This window comes from Galeopterus variegatus, unplaced genomic scaffold (assembly GCF_000696425.1).
Source record: "Galeopterus variegatus unplaced genomic scaffold, G_variegatus-3.0.2 Scaffold211, whole genome shotgun sequence".
Classification (NCBI taxonomy): domain Eukaryota; kingdom Metazoa; phylum Chordata; class Mammalia; order Dermoptera; family Cynocephalidae; genus Galeopterus; species Galeopterus variegatus.
Window position 1 is genome coordinate 497,459 of NW_007726322.1, and position 21,920 is coordinate 519,378.

The 21,920-nt window shown below is 38.4% G+C and overlaps 2 protein-coding genes across 4 annotated transcripts in view; one reads left to right on the plus strand and one right to left on the minus strand.

The window, feature by feature from the left end:
• Positions 1 to 15,265: 15,265 nt before the first annotated feature.
• On the minus strand, positions 15,266 to 18,551 carry JRKL (JRK-like). The gene has a single exon (XM_008565888.1). The coding sequence runs from the start codon at positions 18,168 to 18,170 to the stop codon at positions 16,596 to 16,598; it is 1,575 nt and encodes a 524-aa protein (XP_008564110.1). The 5' UTR covers positions 18,171 to 18,551; the 3' UTR covers positions 15,266 to 16,595.
• Positions 18,552 to 18,911: 360 nt separating this feature from the next.
• Positions 18,912 to 21,920, plus strand: part of CCDC82 (coiled-coil domain containing 82) — a 36,843-nt gene continuing 33,834 nt past the window's right edge. For all 3 annotated transcript variants that reach the window (XM_008565889.1, XM_008565890.1, XM_008565891.1), the window contains exons 1-2: positions 18,912 to 18,941; positions 19,236 to 19,423. The gene's annotated coding sequence lies outside the window, so the exon portion shown is untranslated. The remainder of the gene's footprint in view (positions 18,942 to 19,235; positions 19,424 to 21,920) is intronic.

Sequence of the window (21,920 nt, forward strand, 5' to 3'; positions counted from 1 at the left end):
TATATATATATATATATATATATGTAATGTTTCTGTAAACTGGTCAAATTATGACGACAGATTACAGTGATTCCATTTCTTCTAGACTTGTTTATAGTAGTATCATACTTACTTCCCAAAGTTAGTCTCCTGAACAAGTGAATTTTATTAGTAAATTTGCACTTTTGGCAGATTCCATCATATAGGTAGTATAATTTGCCACAAATTTCACTGGTAATCATTTTGTCCTCTTTTAATTTTGGGCTTCAAATGGAAATATTTGTCTTTAATTCCATTACTGATAAACTAATTTCAGCCAGCTAGTGAAGAAGATAAAATAGTCTACCATTTATATAAATGATAAAAGATACAAAAGTACCATTTATGGATTCAACTATCCTTACATTATTAACTCTGTACCTTATAGATCAACAGCTTAACACAGTTGCACTCAAAGAGTTAAATTCTACTTAAACATATATTTTCTTAGACTTTGATACATCACAAATATGAGAAATATTTCAATAGCTATCAAATATAGTTATTAATATTTCTGACATCATGTCACTTCAGACTCCATAACTTAAATATTTCTTTCTGAAGACTGTTCTTCATAGGAATTGTTATGTAACATGAAAGTCCAAGATTGTAATAGTCCCTACTTGCATGATAGCAATATCTGAGGTCCCCTCTCCTTGAAATTCCCTCCACCAGGAAACTCAGCATTAACATTCTTTTGTCAGTACCTGATTTTTGGTCTTTCTTAAGTCTGCACTGCAATCATTCTATTCACGGAACCCTGCTCATGGCTCAGCTGCCAACAATTATGTAACTAGTGAATCGTCTCAGAGCTGCTTCTGCTGCTGCCACCTCTCCCACTGTAGCCTCTAAAGCATCAGTTCTCAAACTGGCTGTACACTGGAATCACCAGAGGTGCTTTCAAAAATGAAGGTACCTCAGGCATACCCTAGTCCAATTAAATAAGACTTTCTGGAGGAGAAACCCAGGCAGAGTTATTGCTCTCTCCTCTCCTTTACAAGCATGGATATAGATTTTGATTAACGCTTTTTATCACAGTCCAAGCCAGGTTCTGCATCTGAACTTTACTGAAGACAGAAATAAAAGAAGGAAATTGCAACATAAAAAAAAAAAAAAAAAAAAAAAAAAAACAATTTATGATAGGCTACATATGTGGCAGCTATCTGAATTTAGGATCTCAATTCTGGATCATTCGCATGGGTTTTTTCAGGCTTCCTGAACCATTCTCATGAGGCTTTTGCGGGGCGACTCTTTGTGTAGCTTCTAGCCTGCCTCCTTGTGGCAGCAAACAACTTCCCAGTGCCATTCCAGGTATCTATGACGATATCTAGAGTCGACCCAAGAGGACACAAAGGAAGGAGTTCCTTCTTTAACCAACCAACCTTAAGGCCTACCTCCCTATACTTAGTTTCTATTCCAGAGAATAGCAGTGGGCAAATCCACCTCCTTCAGGGGCAAATCCTTTTTGTACCCATAGAAGTGAGTCACATGACCCAACAATTTGACCCAACAATCACAGCAGAGAATCTCAGCCAACTGCAGCTCAAGTGATATGCCCACAAAAGAAGACTTTTTTCTTTACATCTCACTCTCCTGAACAGTAAAAAACCAAAACAAAACAGTACTTTACTTTTTTTTTTTTTTGACCAGTAAGGGGATCGCAACCCTTGGCTTGGTGTTGTCTGCACCACGCTCAGCCAGTGAACGCACCAGCCATCCCTATATAGGATCCGAACCCGCAGCATCAGCGCTAACAGCACTGCACTCTCCCAAGTGAGCCACAGGGCCGGCCCAGTACTTTACATTTTTTAATACTTCTCCATTATGTATAGTGTATTAATAGTCCAGTGGAGGTTGAGCATCTACAAACAAGTTTAGTTCTATTTTATGTTCCTTCCCCTACTTGGATTTCATTTGTGCAGTTTTTTGGGGAGGGTGGGCCTAAACTCCTGACCTCTCTAACAACCACTCAAATATAAACAAAAAAACACATAACTTAATGAATTAATTAAAATAAGTGCATCTCCATCTGCATGTACCCACATGCACATACACAATGAAAGCACATTGCAATTTAAATACAAAACTGGAGACATCACACTACCTGATTTCAAAATATAATACAAAGCTAAAGTAATCAAAACAGTATGGTACTGACATAAAAACAGACACACAGACCAATGAAAACCCAGGAGAAATCCACACATTTATGGTTAATTGATTTTCTACAAAAATTCCAAGAACACACAATGGGGAAAGAACAGTTTCTTCAATAACTGGTATTGAGAAAACCAGATATCCATGTGCAGAAGAATGAATTTAGACCCTTACCTTATATCATATACAAAAATCAACTAAAAATGGATTAAAAATGTAAATGTAAGATCTGAGACTGTAAAATTACTAGAAGAAAATATAGGTGCAAAACTCCATGACATTGGTCTGGGCAATAATTTTTCGGATATAACCCCAAAAGCACAGGCAACAAAAGTGAAAATAGACCAATGGAATTACGTCAAACCAAAAAGCTTCTGCACAACAAAGGAAACAATCAACAGACAGAAGAGACAACCTGAATGGGAGGAAATATTTGCAAACCATACATCTGATGATGGGTTAATATTCAAAAATATATAAGGAACTCAAACAACTCAATAGCAAGAAAACAAATAACTCAATTTAAAAATGTGCAAAGAACTTAGGCTGGCTGGTTAAGCTAAGAACTATGTAAAATAAAAATGCTGTTAAAAAGCAAAGTCAATACTCTGAAGTACCACAAGATGGGGATGTTACTCCATTTAAAATGTGAAGGAACCAAAGAATGTCCAGATCAATGTTGTTGAAGCATTTATGAACTTCCACTATAACTTCCTCCTTCTCACTATAATCACTTCCCTTTGTCATGTCTCAAAATTGAAAGACTATAAGCAAATGAGAATCAGTGTACCAGACATAGAGCTTCTTTTATCTAGAAAGGTTATATGGCATATAGTTAATGTATTAGTACGTTTCTGTTGCTTATAACAAAATACTTGAAACTGAGTAATTTATAAAGAAAGCAAAATTTATTGCTTAGTTTCTGAGGCTGGGAAGTTCAAAGTCCATCTGGTGGTGGCGACAGTGACCCAGAGGTCTCACAATGCAATATGGTGGAAGCAGAGAGAACAGAGAGAGAGAAAGACAGACTCTCCTCTCTTCTTTTAAAGCACTCAGAACCACTCCCCTGACCACCATTTTTAATCCATTCACTAGGCATGGTCCTACAATCCAATCACCTCTTCAAGGCTTCACCCTTCAATTACCATAAAAGGATTTCCCACCCCCTTAATAATCACAGTGGGGGCTAAGTTTCTAATCCATAAAACTTAGGGGACACAATTTAAGCTTCAATGAGTTTTGGGGGGACATAATTCAATCCACTACAGTTATTAACACCCAATTGAAAATATGCACAATATATAGCCTGTACTAACAGCCTTTTTGCATCATCATCTTTTTGCAGCATAATAAATAATTTTAAATGAACAGGAGAGGAAAAGTTCAATCTGTTGTCCGAAGCACAGAAGCAGGCACAAATCTCTATGAAATTCAACACAAAAGGTCATTAAAAGAGAAGCGTATATCTGTCTTGTTAAGTTTGTTCTCTAATCCTTATTAATTTGCCTTGATTTTTTATATTTTATAATTGAGTATATTTTGATGGCAAAACATAGTTTTTTAAAACTAGAAGAATCAAATAAAAGGTTTGTATTCCAATAACCAACTTTAACTAATTGTAAAAGCTAGATCCCTAAGGATTAGAACAGTACCTGACATATAGTAAGTGCAAAGTAAATATTCATTGAATGCACAAATGAAAGCTTCTAAAAGTACTTTTGTTGCTCTAATTATTTGGTCCGTGCTCTCCCCACAGCCCTTCAGTGTAAAGGAATCATGGAGTCTCGGGTTTGGAAAAGAGCATCTCATCAGACAATCTATATAGGGACTGAACCCCTCTCTTACAGGCTAGTGAATTGACTGCTAACCAATCTTTTATTTTATTTTTTATTTATTTATTTATTTTTTGTCCTTTTTGAGACCAGCCACAACGCGCTCAGCCAGTGAGCGCTGTGAGCGCACCAGTCATCCCTATATAGGATCCGAACCTGCAGCAGAAGCGCCGCTGCGCTCCCAGCTCCGCACTCTCCCGAGTGTGCCATGGGCTCCGCCCCTAACCAATCTTTTAGCTCTACCAGTGATGGAAAATTCCATACTTCAATAGAATGTTCATTATATCTGGAGACAACTCTAGTGCCAAATTAATCTTTTATTGAGCCACAAACTCACTCCCTGTTGTTAGTTGATTCATAGGGAAGTAAACAAATAAACAAAATATATTTGTTTTGTGTTACCATGAACTAAGAACAATATATAGCTGCCCACTGGTGAATTCCAAGTACCTAGAGAAGTGTCTGGCATATGTAAGTCATCTATAAATATTCAATCAATATTATATTGTTATTAGTGTTCATTGCTTTAATTATTGATATTAAACTATTCATAGCCTTTTTTTTACATTGGCTCCCACAAAGCATATTCTTCTCCATTTGGATTTGGGCAGATTTAGAAGACAAAATAGCACCAATAATTTTTAATAATCTTTACTTCATTACACAATGAAATGTATCACAGTCATTCATACTTGGATTTTTTTTAGTGTATGTTTGTGTGTATGCTATTAAGTGCTAGAGATCAGGAAAAAACGATTTGATTGTAGTAAATAAAAATAAATACCCTAGGTGTCTACTTTTATTTTGAAGCTTTTTATGTATGTGCTTTTTAAAAAATGTTATGTAACGGGCCGGCCCAGTGGTGAACTGGAAAGTGCGCCACTTGGGAGTGCGGCGGCGCTCCTGCCGAGGGTTCGGATCCCATCTGGAGACCAGTTCCCGCTCACTGGCTGAGCGAGTTGTGTTGGCGACACCGAGGGTTGCGATCCCGTTGCCGGTCAGTAAAAAAAAAAAAGACAAAAAGGAAAAAAAAAAAAGTTATGTAACTTTGTATATTGCCACAAACTAACAAGAAATATGTTGACCCCTTGAAAATTAATTTTCTCTTTAGAATACATGCATGCTCTTTGTCAAGCCAAATCAGGCTTAGCCTAATTAGGATAAATTCATACATTCCAGCTGTTTTAGCAAGGATGATGCCAATAGCCTGATTAGAAGGCACCTCTGTCAAGTTGTAGGATATATGATTAATATTAAAGCATCAGCCACTATGACTGTAAAAGTAAAAGACACTTACTAGAGATCAGGTATCTCTGCAATTCAATGAAACATTCATTTCTTAGGGAGAGAGTTTATGAAAACTCATTTAACATAACACTCTTATATTAGATAATTTAATATTTTTAAAGTATCATCATTTTCTATTTTTATTTGTCTTGAGGTTTTTTTTTGTTTCTCTTATCTGTTTCTTTAAACATTAACTTTACCATAAAATTTTAGATTTATATAGCTGGAAGGAATTTTCAACCACAATTGATCTATTTCTTATTTGATACCTTCAAGATTTATTGAAATGCTCCTCTCTCCTTTTAGAGATGTCTCCAAATTGAGAATCTACAAATATAATTATAACTTAATAAGAAAAAGTATCTTCTGGTTTACAGTGTGAATAAAAGGTTTGGAACCCACATCACATAACAATAAGAGGAAGCAGCTTAGAGCATTGAAAAAGTGTCAAAGCCTGATTGTACATTTGGCTCAACACATTGTAAATATCTGAAGTTGCTGATCTTGACTTCCATAATCCCTCCCTTCCACCACAAACTCCTATTCTTTCATTTTTCTTACTCTCCCACTCTTTTCTTCATCTTTATGATGCCCTCTAGTCCTTTAACCCTTCCTATTAATAATGTAAAAACTAAGATATTCGTTCATGAAGTGCTATGCATTTTTTATTTAAGCCTCTTAACAATCCCGTATTATTATCCCTATTTTAGAGATAATAAGACAGATTTTGAGATTCACCCAAGGTCACATGGCTCAAACTTCCAATATCGAGGTAAATGGTGGAAAGAGCAGATTCTTTATTCTCATCTTACATCAATCATGTAAATAACAGAAAAAAGTATACTTTTTGGAGAAGCAAATATAGCCATCTTCAAAACAGGTAGGTAAACTTTTGGAAGACCATAAATTGTGTGCAAAAATAATTGTGTTACATATATGAAAGTGGTGAAAGCTGGGAACAGGACCAACAAGAGGCTTAGTGGAAAGATCCACATATATACACTGATGGAGTTTGGATGTGTTGTCCCCTCCAAAACTCATGTCGAAATTTGATCTCCAATGTGGCAGTGCTGGAAACTGATTGAGTCATGGGGCGGATCCCTCATGAATGGATTAATGCTCTCCCTGGGGGAGGGGAGATTAATGAGTGAGTTCTTGCTCTATTAGTTCCCGCCAGAGTTTGTTGTTTATAAGACCCCAGCACCTCCTCTCTCTCTCTCTTGTTTCCTCTTGCCGTGTGATCTGCTCGTACCCACCGGCAGCCTGCTACTTTCAGCCATGAATAGAAGCAGCCTGCAGCCCGTGCCAGATGCAACCATCCCAGAATCGTAAGCCAAATAAACCTCTTCTCTTTATAAATTACCCACTCTCAGGTATTTCTGTTATAGCAACACAAAGCAGACTAAAACATACACCCACCTTCCAGGATAACAATGAGAAAAAAAATGTCTATCTTCTGGAAGGAGCAGGGCTTGGGGAATTATTAGGGGAATACCCCTCATAACTGGTAAAAAAAAAAAAAACCAAGAGGAATGGGGAACCCCAAGTTCAGAAGACCAGCTCCCAGGTTTCCCATCTGGCAAAATATAAAAAACCAAGAGGAATGGGGAACCCCAAGTTCAGAAGACCAGCTCCCAGGTTTCCCATCTGGCAAAATATAATATTCATTCATTATTCTCACTACCAATGGCTCTGAGCAAACCATATGAGATGTTTCTATACTCCCTGTAATATGCGCTATATAACCAGAGACCACTGTCTTTCAGACAATCTCAAACACAGTGAGGAGTACACAATCAAAAATTGCCAAATGTTGGAGTACAAACTCCATGAAAGACTATAAACTCAATAAAGGGTAAAAAAGAAACAGAAATAATAAAGATTTCAGAAAATAACTTTCAAATAAGTAAAGTTAATACAATTAAAGAAAGATTATTGTATACATTAAAGAATAGGTACTTGTGAAAAAGAGCCATTTAAAAAATCTCAAAATGAAAAATGGTAAAACTGGGACTCAAATACAGGTCTTGTGCCTCTAAATTCCACATTCTTTCCTCTGATACCATAATTAAGACCCCCATACACACACACACAGACACACACATACTTGCTAATTTGCTTACTGTCTTGGTCAGTTTGTGTTGCTGTAACAGAATACTGACACTGAGCAATTTATAAAGAACAGAAATTTATTTCCTCACAGTTCTAGAGATTGGGAAGTCCAGGATCAAGGCATTGGCATCTGTCAAGGGCCCTCTTGCTGTATCATCACATAGAAGATGTTGGAACAGTGACAAGGAGGGGGAGCAGGGGAGGGAGAGAGAGAGAGCACACATTCTGAAAGCCCATTTTATAATGGCATTAATACATTCATGAGGGTAGAGCCCTCCCAGCCTAGACCTCTTAAAGGTTCCAACTCCCAATACTGTTACATTGGAAATTAAATTTCAATATGAATTTTGGAGGGAACAGACATTCAACCCATAGCATTCCTTCTTGCATACAAAATGCATTCATTCCATTTCAATAGCCCCCAAAGCCTTAACTCTTTCCAGTATCAACTTTAAAGTCTACATTTAAAGTCTCACCTAAATATCACCTAAATAAGATATGGGTGAGACTCAAGGTATAACTCATCCTGAGGCAAATTCCCCTCCAGCTGTGAGCCTGTGAAAATCAAACAGCTTATGTGCTTCCAAAATACAATGGCAGGATAGGCATAGGATAGACATTCCCATTCCAAAAGAGAGAAATAGGCAAGAAGAGTAACAGGCCCAAAGTAAGTCCAAATCCAATAGGGCAAACAACATCAATTCTAAAGGCTTGAGAAAAATGTTCTCCAACTTCATGTCCTGTCTGGACACACTGGGATGGGGCTTAGAAATTAAAGACCCCAGGCTGCTCCACCCCCACAATTTTGCTGGGTGAAACCCATGCTTCAACTCTCACAAGTTGGAGTCAGGTGCCTTTAGCTTTCCCAGGCTGGTGTTGCATATTGGTGGCTACATAGTCCTGGAGACTTGGGGGCAGCCCTGCCCCTGTGGCTCCCCTAAGCATTGCCCTAGTAGAAACTCTATGCAGCAGCTCTACCCCTACAACAAGTCTCTGTCTGGACCCTAAGGCTGTTCATGACATCCTTTGATATCTAGGTAGAGAAAGCCATGCCTCTATGGCTCTTGCATTCTGGGAGCTTGAAGAATTAGCACCACGTGGACACTCCCAGGGTTTACAACTTGAGCCCTCTGAAGTGGCAGCAAGAGCCAGACCTGGAAATGCTTGAGCCACAGCTGGGGCAGCTAAGGACTGCTATGACAGAATACAGGCAGAGGAGACCCCATGCAGCCCTGGGCAGTCAGCCCATGAAGGGTAGCCTAGGACAATCCCCCAAAACCATTGTGCCCTCAAGGACCTAGATCTCTGATGGGAGAAGCAGCTTCAAAGATCTCTGAAATGCCTTTGGGGTCAGTCTTCCATTGTCTTGATAGGCAGCACCTGACTTCCTACTATTCATGCTAATCTATATAGCAAACTGTCACTTGGCCACACCATTGATTTTCTCTCCTAAACATGCTTTTTTATTCATGTGATCAGGCTAGGGAATTTTCCAAATTTCTATGTTTGGCTTCTCTTTTGATTATAAACTCCATCTTTAAATCTTTTCTCTCTTCTCTCATTTTACTATATGCAGTTAAGAGAGGCCACACAGATCCCTTAATATTTTGCTGCTTAGTGATTTCTTCTGTCAGATATCCTAGTTCATCACTCTTAAATGCTGTCTTCTATAAAGCCCATAGACATAATTCAGCCAAGTTTTTTGGCCACATTATAAAAAGGATGGCCTCCCCTCCAGTTTTCAACAAGATATTCCTGATTTCCATCTGAGACCTCATCAGAATTGCCTTTATTATCCATATACTTACCAACATTATGATCATGACCACTTAAGTAATCTCTAAGAAGTTTCAGACTTTCCACACACCTCTCCTCTTCTTCTGAGCCCTCACCTGAATCACCACCACTACATTGATTGCAGTAAAGGCTTTTTCCAGCATTCACTTCAAAACTACCCTCACCTGAATCACCACCACTACATTGATTGCAGTAAAGGCTTTTTCCAGCATTCACTTCAAAACTATTCCAGCCTCTATTCATTACCCAGTTCCAAAGTCGTTTCCACATTTTCAGATATTTGTTAGCAACATCCCACTCCTCCAGTACCAATTTCTGTCTTAGTCCATGTCCTGCTATAAAAGAATACTTGAGAGTGGGAAATTTATAAAGAATAGAAATTAAGATCAAGGCACTGGCATCTAGAGAGAGACCTCTTTCTATGTCATCACAGCAGAAGGTGAAAGAGAAAAGGAGGTTGGGGGGAAGGGGAGAGAGAGAGAGAGTATTCCCAAAAGCCCTTTTTATAATGGCTTTAATCCATTCATGAGAGTGGAGCCCTCCTCTCCTGGCCTAATCACCTCTTAAAGGCCCTGTATTAGTCCATTTGTCTTGCTTATAATAGAATACATGGAACTGGGTGATCTATAAAGAAAAATGAAATTTATTGCTTACAGTTTCTGAAGCTAGGAACTCCAAAGTCCATCTGATGGTGGCGACAGTGACCCAGGGATTTCACATTGCAAGATGGTAGAAGCAGAGCAGAGACAGAGCCAGAGAAAGACAAACTCTCCTCTTCTTTTAAAGCCCTCAGAACCACTATTTTTTATCCATTAACTACTACATGGTCCTACAATCCAATCACCCCTTCAAAGCCCCACCTCTCAATTACCATAATAGGATTTCCCACCCTCTTAACAGTCACAGTGGGGGCTAAGTTTCTAATACATAAAACTTGGGGAACACAATTCAAGTTTCAGTGAGTTTGCGGGGGACATAATACAATCCACTACAGGCTCCAATTCCCAATACTGATACATTGGCAATTAAATTTCAACACGAGTTTTGGAGGTGAAAAACACTGAAACCATAGCACTTATTTATTTAGATCCCTCATTACTCTTCCTTTGTACATAGTCTTGATTTCATGGTCCATCAAAAGAACCCATTATTCTCTTACATCCCCATCTGCTTTGCTCACCTTGCAAATTCATAATTTTGTGATTCTCAACCCTGGCTGCATTACTAGAGATATCTAGGAACTCTAATTGGTCATGCTACGCTAATTAAATCAGATCCTCTGGGAGTAGAACTCATGTGTTGATATTCTTTTTAAAAGATCCTTAGGTGATTCTGTGAGAATAAATGCCTAATATATCTATTTTGCTTCAGAAAAAGCTGATTATTTACCAAAATTTGTGCCTTCTCCTATCATTGTTTAAAATTGTCACTGAGAAGCAGCTGCCTAGCTAGGGCTTCATTCCCACCATCCCAGCTCACCCCACCTCATATGGAGGTAAGGCCAGGTGATTAGCTCTCGCCAATAGAATGTGAACTGAAAGAATGTATATGGTTTCTGAGAAAAGAAAGTTAAGAAGCAAGTGTGTATTCTTCATTCTCTCTTTTCCCATCTGCTAACTGAATGAAAGGATTCTAAAGGTTTAGCGGGAGCAAAATCAAAAGGTGGAAGGAACTTGGGTCCAAGAATCTCTTGAAGAAAAGTCATGGTATGACCAAGCCTTATAAGACTGCTGAGAGAAAAATGAACATGTAATGTGTTAAGCCTCTAAAATTTCAGGGTTTGTTTTATCAGCTAGAATTACCCAAGTCAATAGAAAAATAATACGTACCTTGAAGTGGGGTGATTTTGTGACAAAAACCTCAAATATGTGGCATGAAATTAACGAGCAAAAAGTATGTACCACGGAAATAACTACCAAACACTGGAAAAATGGATTAGCTGCAAAAACATTTTGTAAATGCAACTTCCAGTAACTTGGAAAGGAGACCAAGTGCCTATGAGCTTGAAGTTCTAGAGAAGTTATTTTCATACAGCAACAATTTTTTCCCCTGAAGGACATCTGGCAATGTTGGAGACATTTTTGGTTGTCATAAGTGAAGCAGGGAGGAGGTGGTAGGTAGAGGTGAGAGGATGCTGCTAATTCTGCAATGCACAGTGCAGCCCCCCACAACAAAGAGTTATCTGGACCACAAAATGCTGAGGTTAAGAAGCCCTGCTCTAGAGGGAGTTGCTGGAAAGAGCCAGAAAATTAATGTTAGTTAATGTTAATTAATGCTCCTTGCTGTTTTTAGAAATTATTACAGAAAAGAGATGAGCTCAAAAAATAGTTACAGGCAAAACTAAAAGGACTTAAAGTCCAGAAATTTGGGGGCTTTTGTGGGTTTCAAAAACAGTTCCTCTAGACTGCAAACAGTAGGAAAGAAATTAGACTGAAATGGGCCGAGCCCGTGGCGCACTCGGGAGAATGCAGCGCTGGGAGCGCAGTAGCGCTCCCGCCGCGGGTTCGGATCCTATATACGGATGACCGGTGCGCTCACAGCGCTCACTGGCTGAGCGCAGTGCAGCCAGTCTCAAAAAGGACAAAAAAAAAAAAAAAAAGAAAAGAAAAGAAAAGAAAAAGAAAAAGAAAATAGACTGAAAAAGCAAAGCCTCAGTAAGAATTCTCAGTTAAACAAAGTGATTCATCCCTGCAGCTACTTTCCCAATCAAACTTATCTTTTTAGATGGTCCCTTGGACATTGACCTAATGTCTATGAAAATATCCTGAGAACTATAAAACATCATGAAAATATCAGTTATTTTTCAAGGCTAACTCCATTGTTACCACCTTTACTCCTCATATCAGAATTAAACTTCCTTATATCATCCATATCAGAATTAGTCTTTCATTTGCTTTTCTTCAGCATAAAACTTAATTCATTTTGCCTTTTTTACATATCTGTCTTCTCCTCCCCACTATACATCTCTTCAATGTAGATAATCTTAGCCATGTATCCTATTCATGGCCTAGAACATGTCTTACACACAGAATACAATCAGTATTTGTTAAGTACTTGCTGAATACATATTACTCTGCAAAGCATTGATCCCATGGTCCTTCACCTCAATATAGTCCAGTATTAAGAGATACAACCACAAAAATCACTTTATAGTAGAACAGCTCTCATAAAATCAGAGGCCCTACAGACACTAATTTTCACATTAGGTGTCACTGGGGAAGCAACTGCTACTCTTCAGACATTCTTCCACCCCCAACTTCTAATTGCACAGGACTGTATGAGACTAGTTACTGTGTAAAGTTGCTGCTGCCTTAAATAGGGAAAACTGGTAAGAGACTATTTCTAAGGAGCATTGTTGCTCTTAGGACACTGAACGATGATCTTTAAGGAGGTTAGGGGTTGAAACACAGCAAACTAAATTTTAGTACTCAAGTAGCAACAAGAGTACCAAAAATAGAAACCACTATGACTGCCCATGGGAGTGAATGGTCAGAGGCAAGGGCACGTGTGTACATCAGGAAAGGCTAAATAAGAGGAGATATAAAAATAATTTTTACTATTATCTATTCTGCTACTTTAGACTAGGGTCACTTAGCTTTATTTTAGCACTCAGTTAAATAATTATTCGAATTCTAACTCATCTGGGTGGCTCTGACCTTAGAAGGATGCTAATGGAGAGTTCACTATAGATGGTAAGCAAAACAGCGATTTTAATTTCCCATCCAGACTTAAACCCTGCTTCTCAACTGAAGACGTAAATCTAGACTTCTGAAGACAGTGACTGGACCATATGCAGGTAATGGAAATGGATGAAGTCACTCAGAAGCAGCAAAAACCAAGAACACAAAGCTTAATATGTAGAGCGTATACAGAATGGAAACTAGTGAAGGAATGAATATGCAAAATAAGTCTTGACAGTTTCCTTGCATAGAACATATTACATTATGTTGGCTGTTTTATATGGGCTTACAATTCAAACAGATGATATTCTGTTTCTTACAAAATGTGTTTTTCCACCTTGATTTCAAGATGCTCAAGGACAAGAACCTCTGTTGCCCTTCTTTTATAAACCCACCACACACAGCAGTCTTAGGCGTATATTAAAATTCCATGAATTTTTGATTCACTGGATTAAAGCATGACAAAGAATTCTACTCCACCCTCCTCCCCCCCGCCCAAAAGCCCAAATCTCTCAGAAAATGCAACTTTCTAATTTCCCACATCAAATTCTGGTAGGTGTATTTACTCTCAGAATTCTTGGCTACTAGAAGTATAAGAAACATTGTACTGTAAAGATGGCTTTCTGAGAGTACTGTGACAAGGCATGTCAGTGAAAAAAAAAACCTGGCAAGACTGGTAAGAGAATATGAGCCTATGGCTATCTTTTAATGGAGAAACAGAATGCCAAACACAGCTTCTGCTAAGGCACTGATGGAACAGAAATTGGGAACTAAAGATTTATGACTTCAAGGGCAGATATAGTATCCAAAAAGCTTTTGGCATCATCTGCTAAATGGTCTCAACTACTTATCAAGTACATTTTAACCTGGTACTTAGTTCTTAACATTTCATCGGTGAGAAAGGGTAAAAACAAAGATTACAGGGCCCACCTGATGTAGCAGCACAAACTAGTAAGCCTGGGTCTAGGATGCTGAAATGCACACCACTTAAAATGCACCTCACTGCAGGCCATATTTCCCTTTACTTTTTCTTTCTTCTCCTCTAACCACCCTCCTTTTCTATTTGTACTTAACTTCTGCTCTCTTCCCCACATTGTCTCATTTGGGAGCTTATACATGCTCAAGTGCTCTTGGTGGTAGTGGTTTCCAATATCTTCAGCCTAGCAATACTTCCACGTTGGTACTGTGCTGCGCCAACCCTTCAGTTCTCTTTGAGGCTACATCATGAACTTAAGAGAAATATTTGCATGAATTGTTTATTTCCCCAATGCTGGGTTTTAAACTGTTGAAGTGAAAAAGGATCCTCACTGAGCATGGCTAACTGGAAATCAGAAAACAGGTGACGCAAGTATCAAATGCTATTAATCAAATGTTGATAAAAAGGTTAATAGAGGTACTACAGAAAAGTGAAGGAGGAAGACTAATCTAACAAAAGGGTAAAGGAAAGCATAATGCCTGTCCCAAGTGTATTGGGAAATAAGTAAATTCACACACTTGTGGCAAGTGATGGGAGATGGGGGCAAAGAATAAATGCTGAAGAATGGAAAAAGTTAAGAGGTTACCTTCAATTGCATAATATAAGAATAGGCTTTGGAGTCAAATACATGGGTTTTAATTCTTACCTGTAGCCAAGTGACCTTCAGCAATTGAGAGTATGAGCTGAGCACCAGTATTTCCATCTATTTCATAATTACAGGATTAAATGATAATAAATACACTGCTTAGAACACAAAATAGCATTCAATAATTGGAAGCTTTTACAATTAAGAATAGAAGGGTCCAAAACACAATGCTGGCCTACCAGTGTTGGCAGATTTCAGAGATGAGCGAACAACTGTAAACCAAAGAAAGAAGAGCGGTCTCTCACAAGCTAGAGAGTCACAAGATTCACTCAAGGCCACAAAAAATGAAATTTTTACTAGACATTAAAGTTTAAAACCACACTGTTTCATGGTAATGTTAATTTTACCACTAGGTGGCAATGATACAGCTGAATTTCACTGACAAGATCATTTTTAAAACAGTAAGCAACAGATAGAAATTCCAAGAAGCTTTTTAGAACAGATTTTCATTTTTAAAAAGTCTTTTATATAGAATTTAATTTACAGCAAGATATAGAATTATCTGATACAACACGTATGTTAACTTCTGATATTTTTTCCCTCTGTGCACTGAGGAAATTCATGCAATAAACACAATTTTTAAACATTTTAATCACAAGCAAGCATTTTGAAAAATATAGACATATATATTGAGAAAGATAACAGAAATCATGAAAAGCTAAAAGTCTTTTAAAAGTTTCATAATTCTAAGAAAGGCACTATAAAATGTTAAGTATTTCAATGAAAAAGTTAAATCTTTAAAAAATGACTAAGAGAACAATTCTAATTTTTTTTTTTATTTTTGGCCAAAACATGAAATAATATCAAAACATTTTGCTTTTCAATTACAAATTACAGTAATATTAATATATGCAAAGTCTTTTCAATATAATCTGATAAACATATTGAGTTTATTAAGAAAATTTACCAAAATTCTGACTTAAATTTAGGAGAAATAATGAATCCCTTTTTACAAGTGTCAAAATAACAAACAATAAATTCCTTAGTGTCTGGCATTTTTCATAATTATTTCTGCTTTCTTCATAAAACAGGATACAAACATGACTTATTTAAAATAATAAAAACTTTATTCTTTTCATTTCTTCTATATTTTATATCAAATAAAAGGACCAGGTACGACAAAAATTTTCAAAATTATAGATAACATTTCTAAGTATCCAGTACAAAACAACAAATAAAACCAAATTTATAAACTTTCAAATTCCCAAGATATTCTCTGAAATATAAGGCAGGAGCTCATATCATCAAAGGTAACATTACAAAACCTGTGCTATGATTAGATGAATAAATAATAAACCTATACTGTTACCCAATTCATAATATAATAAAAAGGCCAAATTAAAACAAGCCTCTTTGTTCCCTTTGTGTAAATAACCTAAAGTTCCCAAAATTTTTAATTCCATTTCCTACAAATAAATTGATGAGAATACCTTTTATATACCAGGTTTCCAAAAGTTTTGCACTCATTTAGCAACCACCTCCTCTATTATATTTACTTCATTTCCAGAACAATTTTTCCCTCTTGACACCCACACATACATAAGAGTACAGAAGTATTATTTGTAAGTTATTTTTATAATTCATAGATCGTTTCCCCATCATTATTGGACTTCATTTTTGAATTATTATAGATAATCCTGAAATCTAACAATATAAATCTTTCTCATCCTGTCAAGCCTATATAGATATACAAAACAGACAACCATTTAAGATGGTTAGCACAAAAAAAGATTACTGTGGCAGCCCTCACAAATTAAGCAAACAATTTCAGAAACGTCCTCAATCTGTTCACTCAACTTTTGCTAGAAAATTTACGTAATGCCACTGTCACTGAAGGGCTAATTGTAGATTTACAAAAGTAAATACATGTGTACATATAATTTACATCTATACAGAATCAGCTTCTGATTATCTGCACAAATAAAAGGACAAGTGACACACATGATGAAAACACATAATCCTCAAATACATTTTTATATCTGCATTTCACAGGACTGTGTCTAAATCAGAACAAAAAGAAATTAAAACATATTGCAAAGAGGTTAAGTGTCACAAACAATTATCAAAACAATGATAAAACTGAAATTCCATTAGTGACTTGAGTCTGTCATCTTCTGTTTATTTCTGATGGTGGCTCGAAGTTTACGTATAACCAGTCTATCAGGTAAAATCATATCACCTTGTTGTTCTAGATATTCCAATAAATTTTCAGTCCACTGGAGAGCAGTTACATGATTAATATGTTTCTCTGGAATCAGTTCTATTTCTTCCTCCTCATTTTCACTGGATTCATCTGTCTGGCCTTGGGCTCGTCTGATGATTTCACTGTCAGTTAATACTTCATAGCCTGGTTCAGTACTGTCTACTTGAAGCCATTTTTCAATGTTCTCCATAGTCACATTTTCCAATCCTTTGGTGTGTTGTAAAATGGTGGCCACAGTAGCCACAGAAATATCTTCTTCATCAAAATCCAAGCCTTCTTTCTCCTCTATGGAAGGGAGAATCTTCTTCCATGCTCTGCTAATGGTAATTGGTTTTACTAAGTTCCATGCCATTGCTATTTCATAAAGTGCATCCAGCAGAGTTAGCTTCTTCCAGAATGATTTCAGGTCATTACCTTCTTCCAAGTTATTCTGGAGAAGACCTGCACGGTAGTTTCTTTTCATTGTTGCTATGACTCCCTGATCCGAGGGCTGAATCAATGAAGCCACATTAGGTGGTAAATATTTAGCAAATATTTGGCCATCATCTGACCTCAGGACGTTTTCATTTGGATGTGTTGGTGAATTATCCAACAAGAGCACAGCCTTTTCTTGCAAGCCTTTGGATCTTAAATACTCTCGAACTTGTGGCACAAAAATCTTATCAAACCATTGTCGGAAAATGGAAAGATCCATCCATGCTCCTTTTTGGCTGAAATAAGAGACTGGCAGATTTAAGGTGTCAGTTGACTTGAAGGAGCTAGGTTTCTTCGCTTTCCCCACAACACAAAGTTTAAGTTTGTGTAAACCTGTGGCATTGGCACAACACATGATAGTTACTCTTTCTTCAATTGACTTGTGCCCAGGGACAGTGCATTTACCTTTGATTACTGAAGTCCTGGAAGGTAGGCATTTCCAAAAGAGTCCAGTTTCATCTGCATTGTAGATTTGTTCAGGCTGCAAGTTCTCTTGCTCAATAAAATCTCGAAAGTTGTTACAAAAATCTTCTACAGCAGTCTCATCTCCATTTAATCTTTCATTTCTAATGTTAATCTCTCTAATGCTGTGCCTCTGCTTAAATCGTGTTAACCAACCAGCAGAGGGATTAAAATCACCATCCATTCCCAAAGCATAAAAGAAGAATTCCGCCCTTTTTGCACAAATTGGTCCAGATATGGGATTCCCTTTTGCTCTTTGCTGGTTGAACCATTCCAGCATTGCTCTGTCCAGTTCCTCATACATGGACGGCTTCATAGATTTCCTCTTGGCCAGAAGACTTGTGGAATCAGAACTGCTTGCATAAGTTATAATCTTTTCCTTATTTTTTCTTATATCCCGAACTGTTGTTTCACCAATTCCATAAATTACTGCCAGCTGTTTGGAAGAACCTCCGTCTTCAAGTTTCTTGATTATATCAAGCTTATCTTTAATAGTCAACACCACACGCTTCCGTTTCCCTGACATGCTTAAGCTTGGGGACTCTCCCCACACTCACACTGTAGCAATCCACAAAATCCTGCCTTCTTTTACACAGACTCACTTTAACACAGTCAGTCTTTCAACCTTACCAGCAACCTGATGGCCCTGACCCCCTTCCCGGCTGGGCTTGGCTGGCAAAGGGACGGCAGAGGAAGGTGAAAGAGGAGGAAGTTTGAGGGAACAGGCCTTTAACTTAGACCGACAGTGCTGGAGGCCCCAAGTCACCGCGGATAATCCGGATTATACACATGTCTTTTATTACCCCAGTGGCCACAAACCTCCTTCACGCACAGATCCTGAGTAAATGCTCGTCACTAACCCTGCCACACCCCGAAGTTGCGGAGAACGGAAGAGCCAGGGAGTCGGGGACTGGTCCCCTTCACCGGGGGAACAGTTACGTTTGATTCTTTCCCCAGAAGCCCGGCCCTACCGCTGCGCAGCCCCACTTCCCCGCGCCGGGCTTAGCTCTGACAGTCTCCCCGGTCCCTCACAGCCCGCCGGGCCCTTCTCCCCACCTCAGTTGCAACGGGACCCCGCACCGCTCCCTGACTACCGCGCGGCAGCCTCTCCTCCCCCAGCGCACACTCCCGGAAGACACCCCCTCCCGCCGCCAGGCCACGCCCCGCCCCTTGCCCCCGCCCAGAGGCGGGACTTCCCCTGCTTCCCGGAAGGAGGAGGAGCGTCGCTTTTCTGGAGCGGGTGCCCGGGGTGGAGGCGGAGACGGAGGCAGAGGCAGAGGCGGAGGCGCTGTGAAAGGTGAGAGTGAGAGGCGGCGCGGCCTAGCCCCCAGCGGGGACTAGCTCTCGCTCTCGCTGCTTATGGTTTAGTACAGGGGCGGGGGAAGTCACTCCTCCTGGTTGGCCAAGAGAAAAATTCCCGCGGGCGCTCTCGGGATGGATAGGACGGCGCCCTTCAGCCCTTTCCTCCACTTACCCTCCTCCTCAGCCGAGCTGCAGTAGGTGCAGTGCCCGTTATTTCCGCCCTGGGGAGGTGCTCGGAACTGAAGCGGGGAGCTCGATTGATGATTTCTCGGGTTTCTGGCCTTTCCAGACCTTGTTTGTTTTCTGGATGCTGAGCCCCTTTGGGATCCGGGGGTTTCTGTCGTCCCACGCACGTCATCGCGAAGCTCCGTCTGAGGGTCCCGTTTCCTAGCCACGGTGCCCGTCCCTCCTGGAGGCAGAGTGACGGGCGAGTGGGCGGTCTGGCTGCTGGGTGCCCGCGTTCCGCCAAAGAACCAGGTTTGTAATCATGAGAATGCCACTGGTGTTAACTCCCGAGAGGAGCTGTTCCTCCGTCTGCCACTCACCCTGTTGGATTTAGCGTACCACCTTCAGTATTACAGATTTTAATGGATTATATAGTTATCCCGGATACCAAACTGGCAGGATCCACTCTGCGAATTGTGGATTATTGGACCATGATTCTAAGTGGGGGGAGTTGGCTTTCCTCTCTCCGTTTCTTGTTTTCCGATTATTTCTGTCGTGTTGTACTGTACTCTTTTCCAGCCAGTGGAAGGACAATGATGCATTTATTCACAGCATGTGATAAGAACTTACTCAGAATCATAGACTGCATTCCTCAAATCATGTATTATGCTGGCTTTTTTTTTGGTGTCCCTAGTAATTTCATCAGATTGTGAGCTCCTTGGGAGCAGATATTGTGTTTATTTCGTCTAGTAGCACCACAGCTCCAAGCATGTGCTGGCATTTTGGTAGGCATTCAATAATTATTTCTTGGGTTTATTGATGTTTCCTCTCCAAACTGCCATATAAAAGAAGACATCAAGGAGGGGTGATGTTTTTCAAATAAGAATGCATCCCTTCTGGTGGAATTTCAAATAATGGCCTGGGGATCCATTGCCCTTCAAATCTTAAAAGTATAAATTACCACAGCAAATAGGTGATTTCTAGAATGAATCTTTTAAGTATGAATTAACCAAGAAATCCAAGTGGCATGACCAAGGGACTTTCTTTTAGGTGTGGAATTACTCAGTTAGAGAAAGAACACAAGCAGTATGGATTATTTCCCGTAATTTATATTCTTTGGCAGACAGCATAGCTATGTATGTGCATCTTATACGATATTAACCACAAAGCACAAAGATGTGATAGTATTGATGTTCTTCACTTATTTATGCTTTCTGTTTGGAGTCTCTTTGTTTTCTCTTTGCCTAAAGGTAAGATATTATAGAAGCTTGATAAAATTCTCATTTCAAGAAATCGAATGTATATTCAGCATATACAGAAATTACATCCATTTGCATAGATTCTTTTTTGAGTGAATTCTAAGACCAAGAGATGTCTTACCCATCAGCCCAGCTTTACCTTCTCATTTCTTTCTCCACGTTCACTCACCTTTTCCCTCTGTCATCATTCTTCCCTTTCCAGCTAATATAGTAAAGAGATCCACAATTTTAAAAGAGGAGCCAAACATATTCAAATTGTCTTTTTCAATAACAGAATTTTTTACCTTATTGATATAAATGACAATTTTGAAACATGAGAGAGACCCTGGCAATTTGGCAGTTGGCCAAATGAAACCTTATTGGGTTTTTTTGAAATAAAATATGCCTCCTCAAGCGTTCACATTCTGCAGTTTTCCAAAATAAATATTCTTCTCATCAGAGACTTCCTTTCTTAGAAATTTTTACTTTTGGGATCATTAGGAACTCCTTAAGTTTTATGATCAGTGTCATCAATAAAATGGTAGAGGAAAGTCTCTAATTTTCATCTCTTGCACATTCTTTTATTGCCTAGTGGATAAATGATTTTCAGAACTTTCTGGCCTAAGTTGTATGCACTAAAATTCAGTTACATGATAAAAAAGCATGTATGTAAACTCTAATTTAAACCATTTTGATTGTTATTTTCTGAAACTAAAATTTAGCATGAATGAGAGAGAAGAATGCACTAAAATTCAGTTACATGATAAAAAAGCATGTATGTAAACTCCAATTTAAACCATTTTGATTGTTATTTTCTGAAACTAAAATTTAGCATGAATGAGAGAGAAGATAATGACAACTTTTTAAAGGTTTAATTTTTACTACCTTGTACAAATATGACATTGACAGCAGTCATTGTGTAGCACTGGATGGGGAATCAGGAGACCTGGTTTCCTATCCCTGCTCTGTCACTAACAAGCTGTGTGATCTTCGGTAAGTCATTTAAACTCTATGTCCTTGGCTTTGATATTTGTAAATGAAGATAAATAATATCTTCCTCCTAGGATCATTGTCAGGATTTTAAAATAAATATGCAAATGCACTGAAATAATATAAATATAGGTGTTTTATAGCTTAACTGTGTGGAGTCATAGGTCTTTTTAATAGTGTGACATTCTCAGTCTTTTCTACCATTGCCATAGGAATCACCTGTTTCTATATTACTGTCTTTCCAGCATGTTATAGTTTTGTAAGATAATCATCTAGTTTATATGAGTCTGCTTTATTATTAATAAAGAATCATCTTTCACTTTAATGTTTCTTACTGTCCATGTTTGCTTTAGTGTACCTTCCTGAACCATATTTGTCATTTGTTTTCAAAAATGTTTTTTCACTTCTTCCAATTCAAACAAGTTTACTAGAAAGCCTTACTTTCTTATTACAGTGTAATGCACATACACATATATACTATTGGCTTATGCAAATTTAACTATATGTGCTTTAAAATACTTCTTTGTACTATACGGCTTCAAAATATAAGCTGCCTAGTTAATTTGTTGCTTAAGCAAACA

Excerpts from the sequence above, each read along its gene's own strand:
- JRKL (XM_008565888.1), bottom strand. The coding sequence starts at position 18,170 with ATGTCAGGGAAACGGAAGCGTGTGGTGTTGACTATTAAAGATAAGCTT.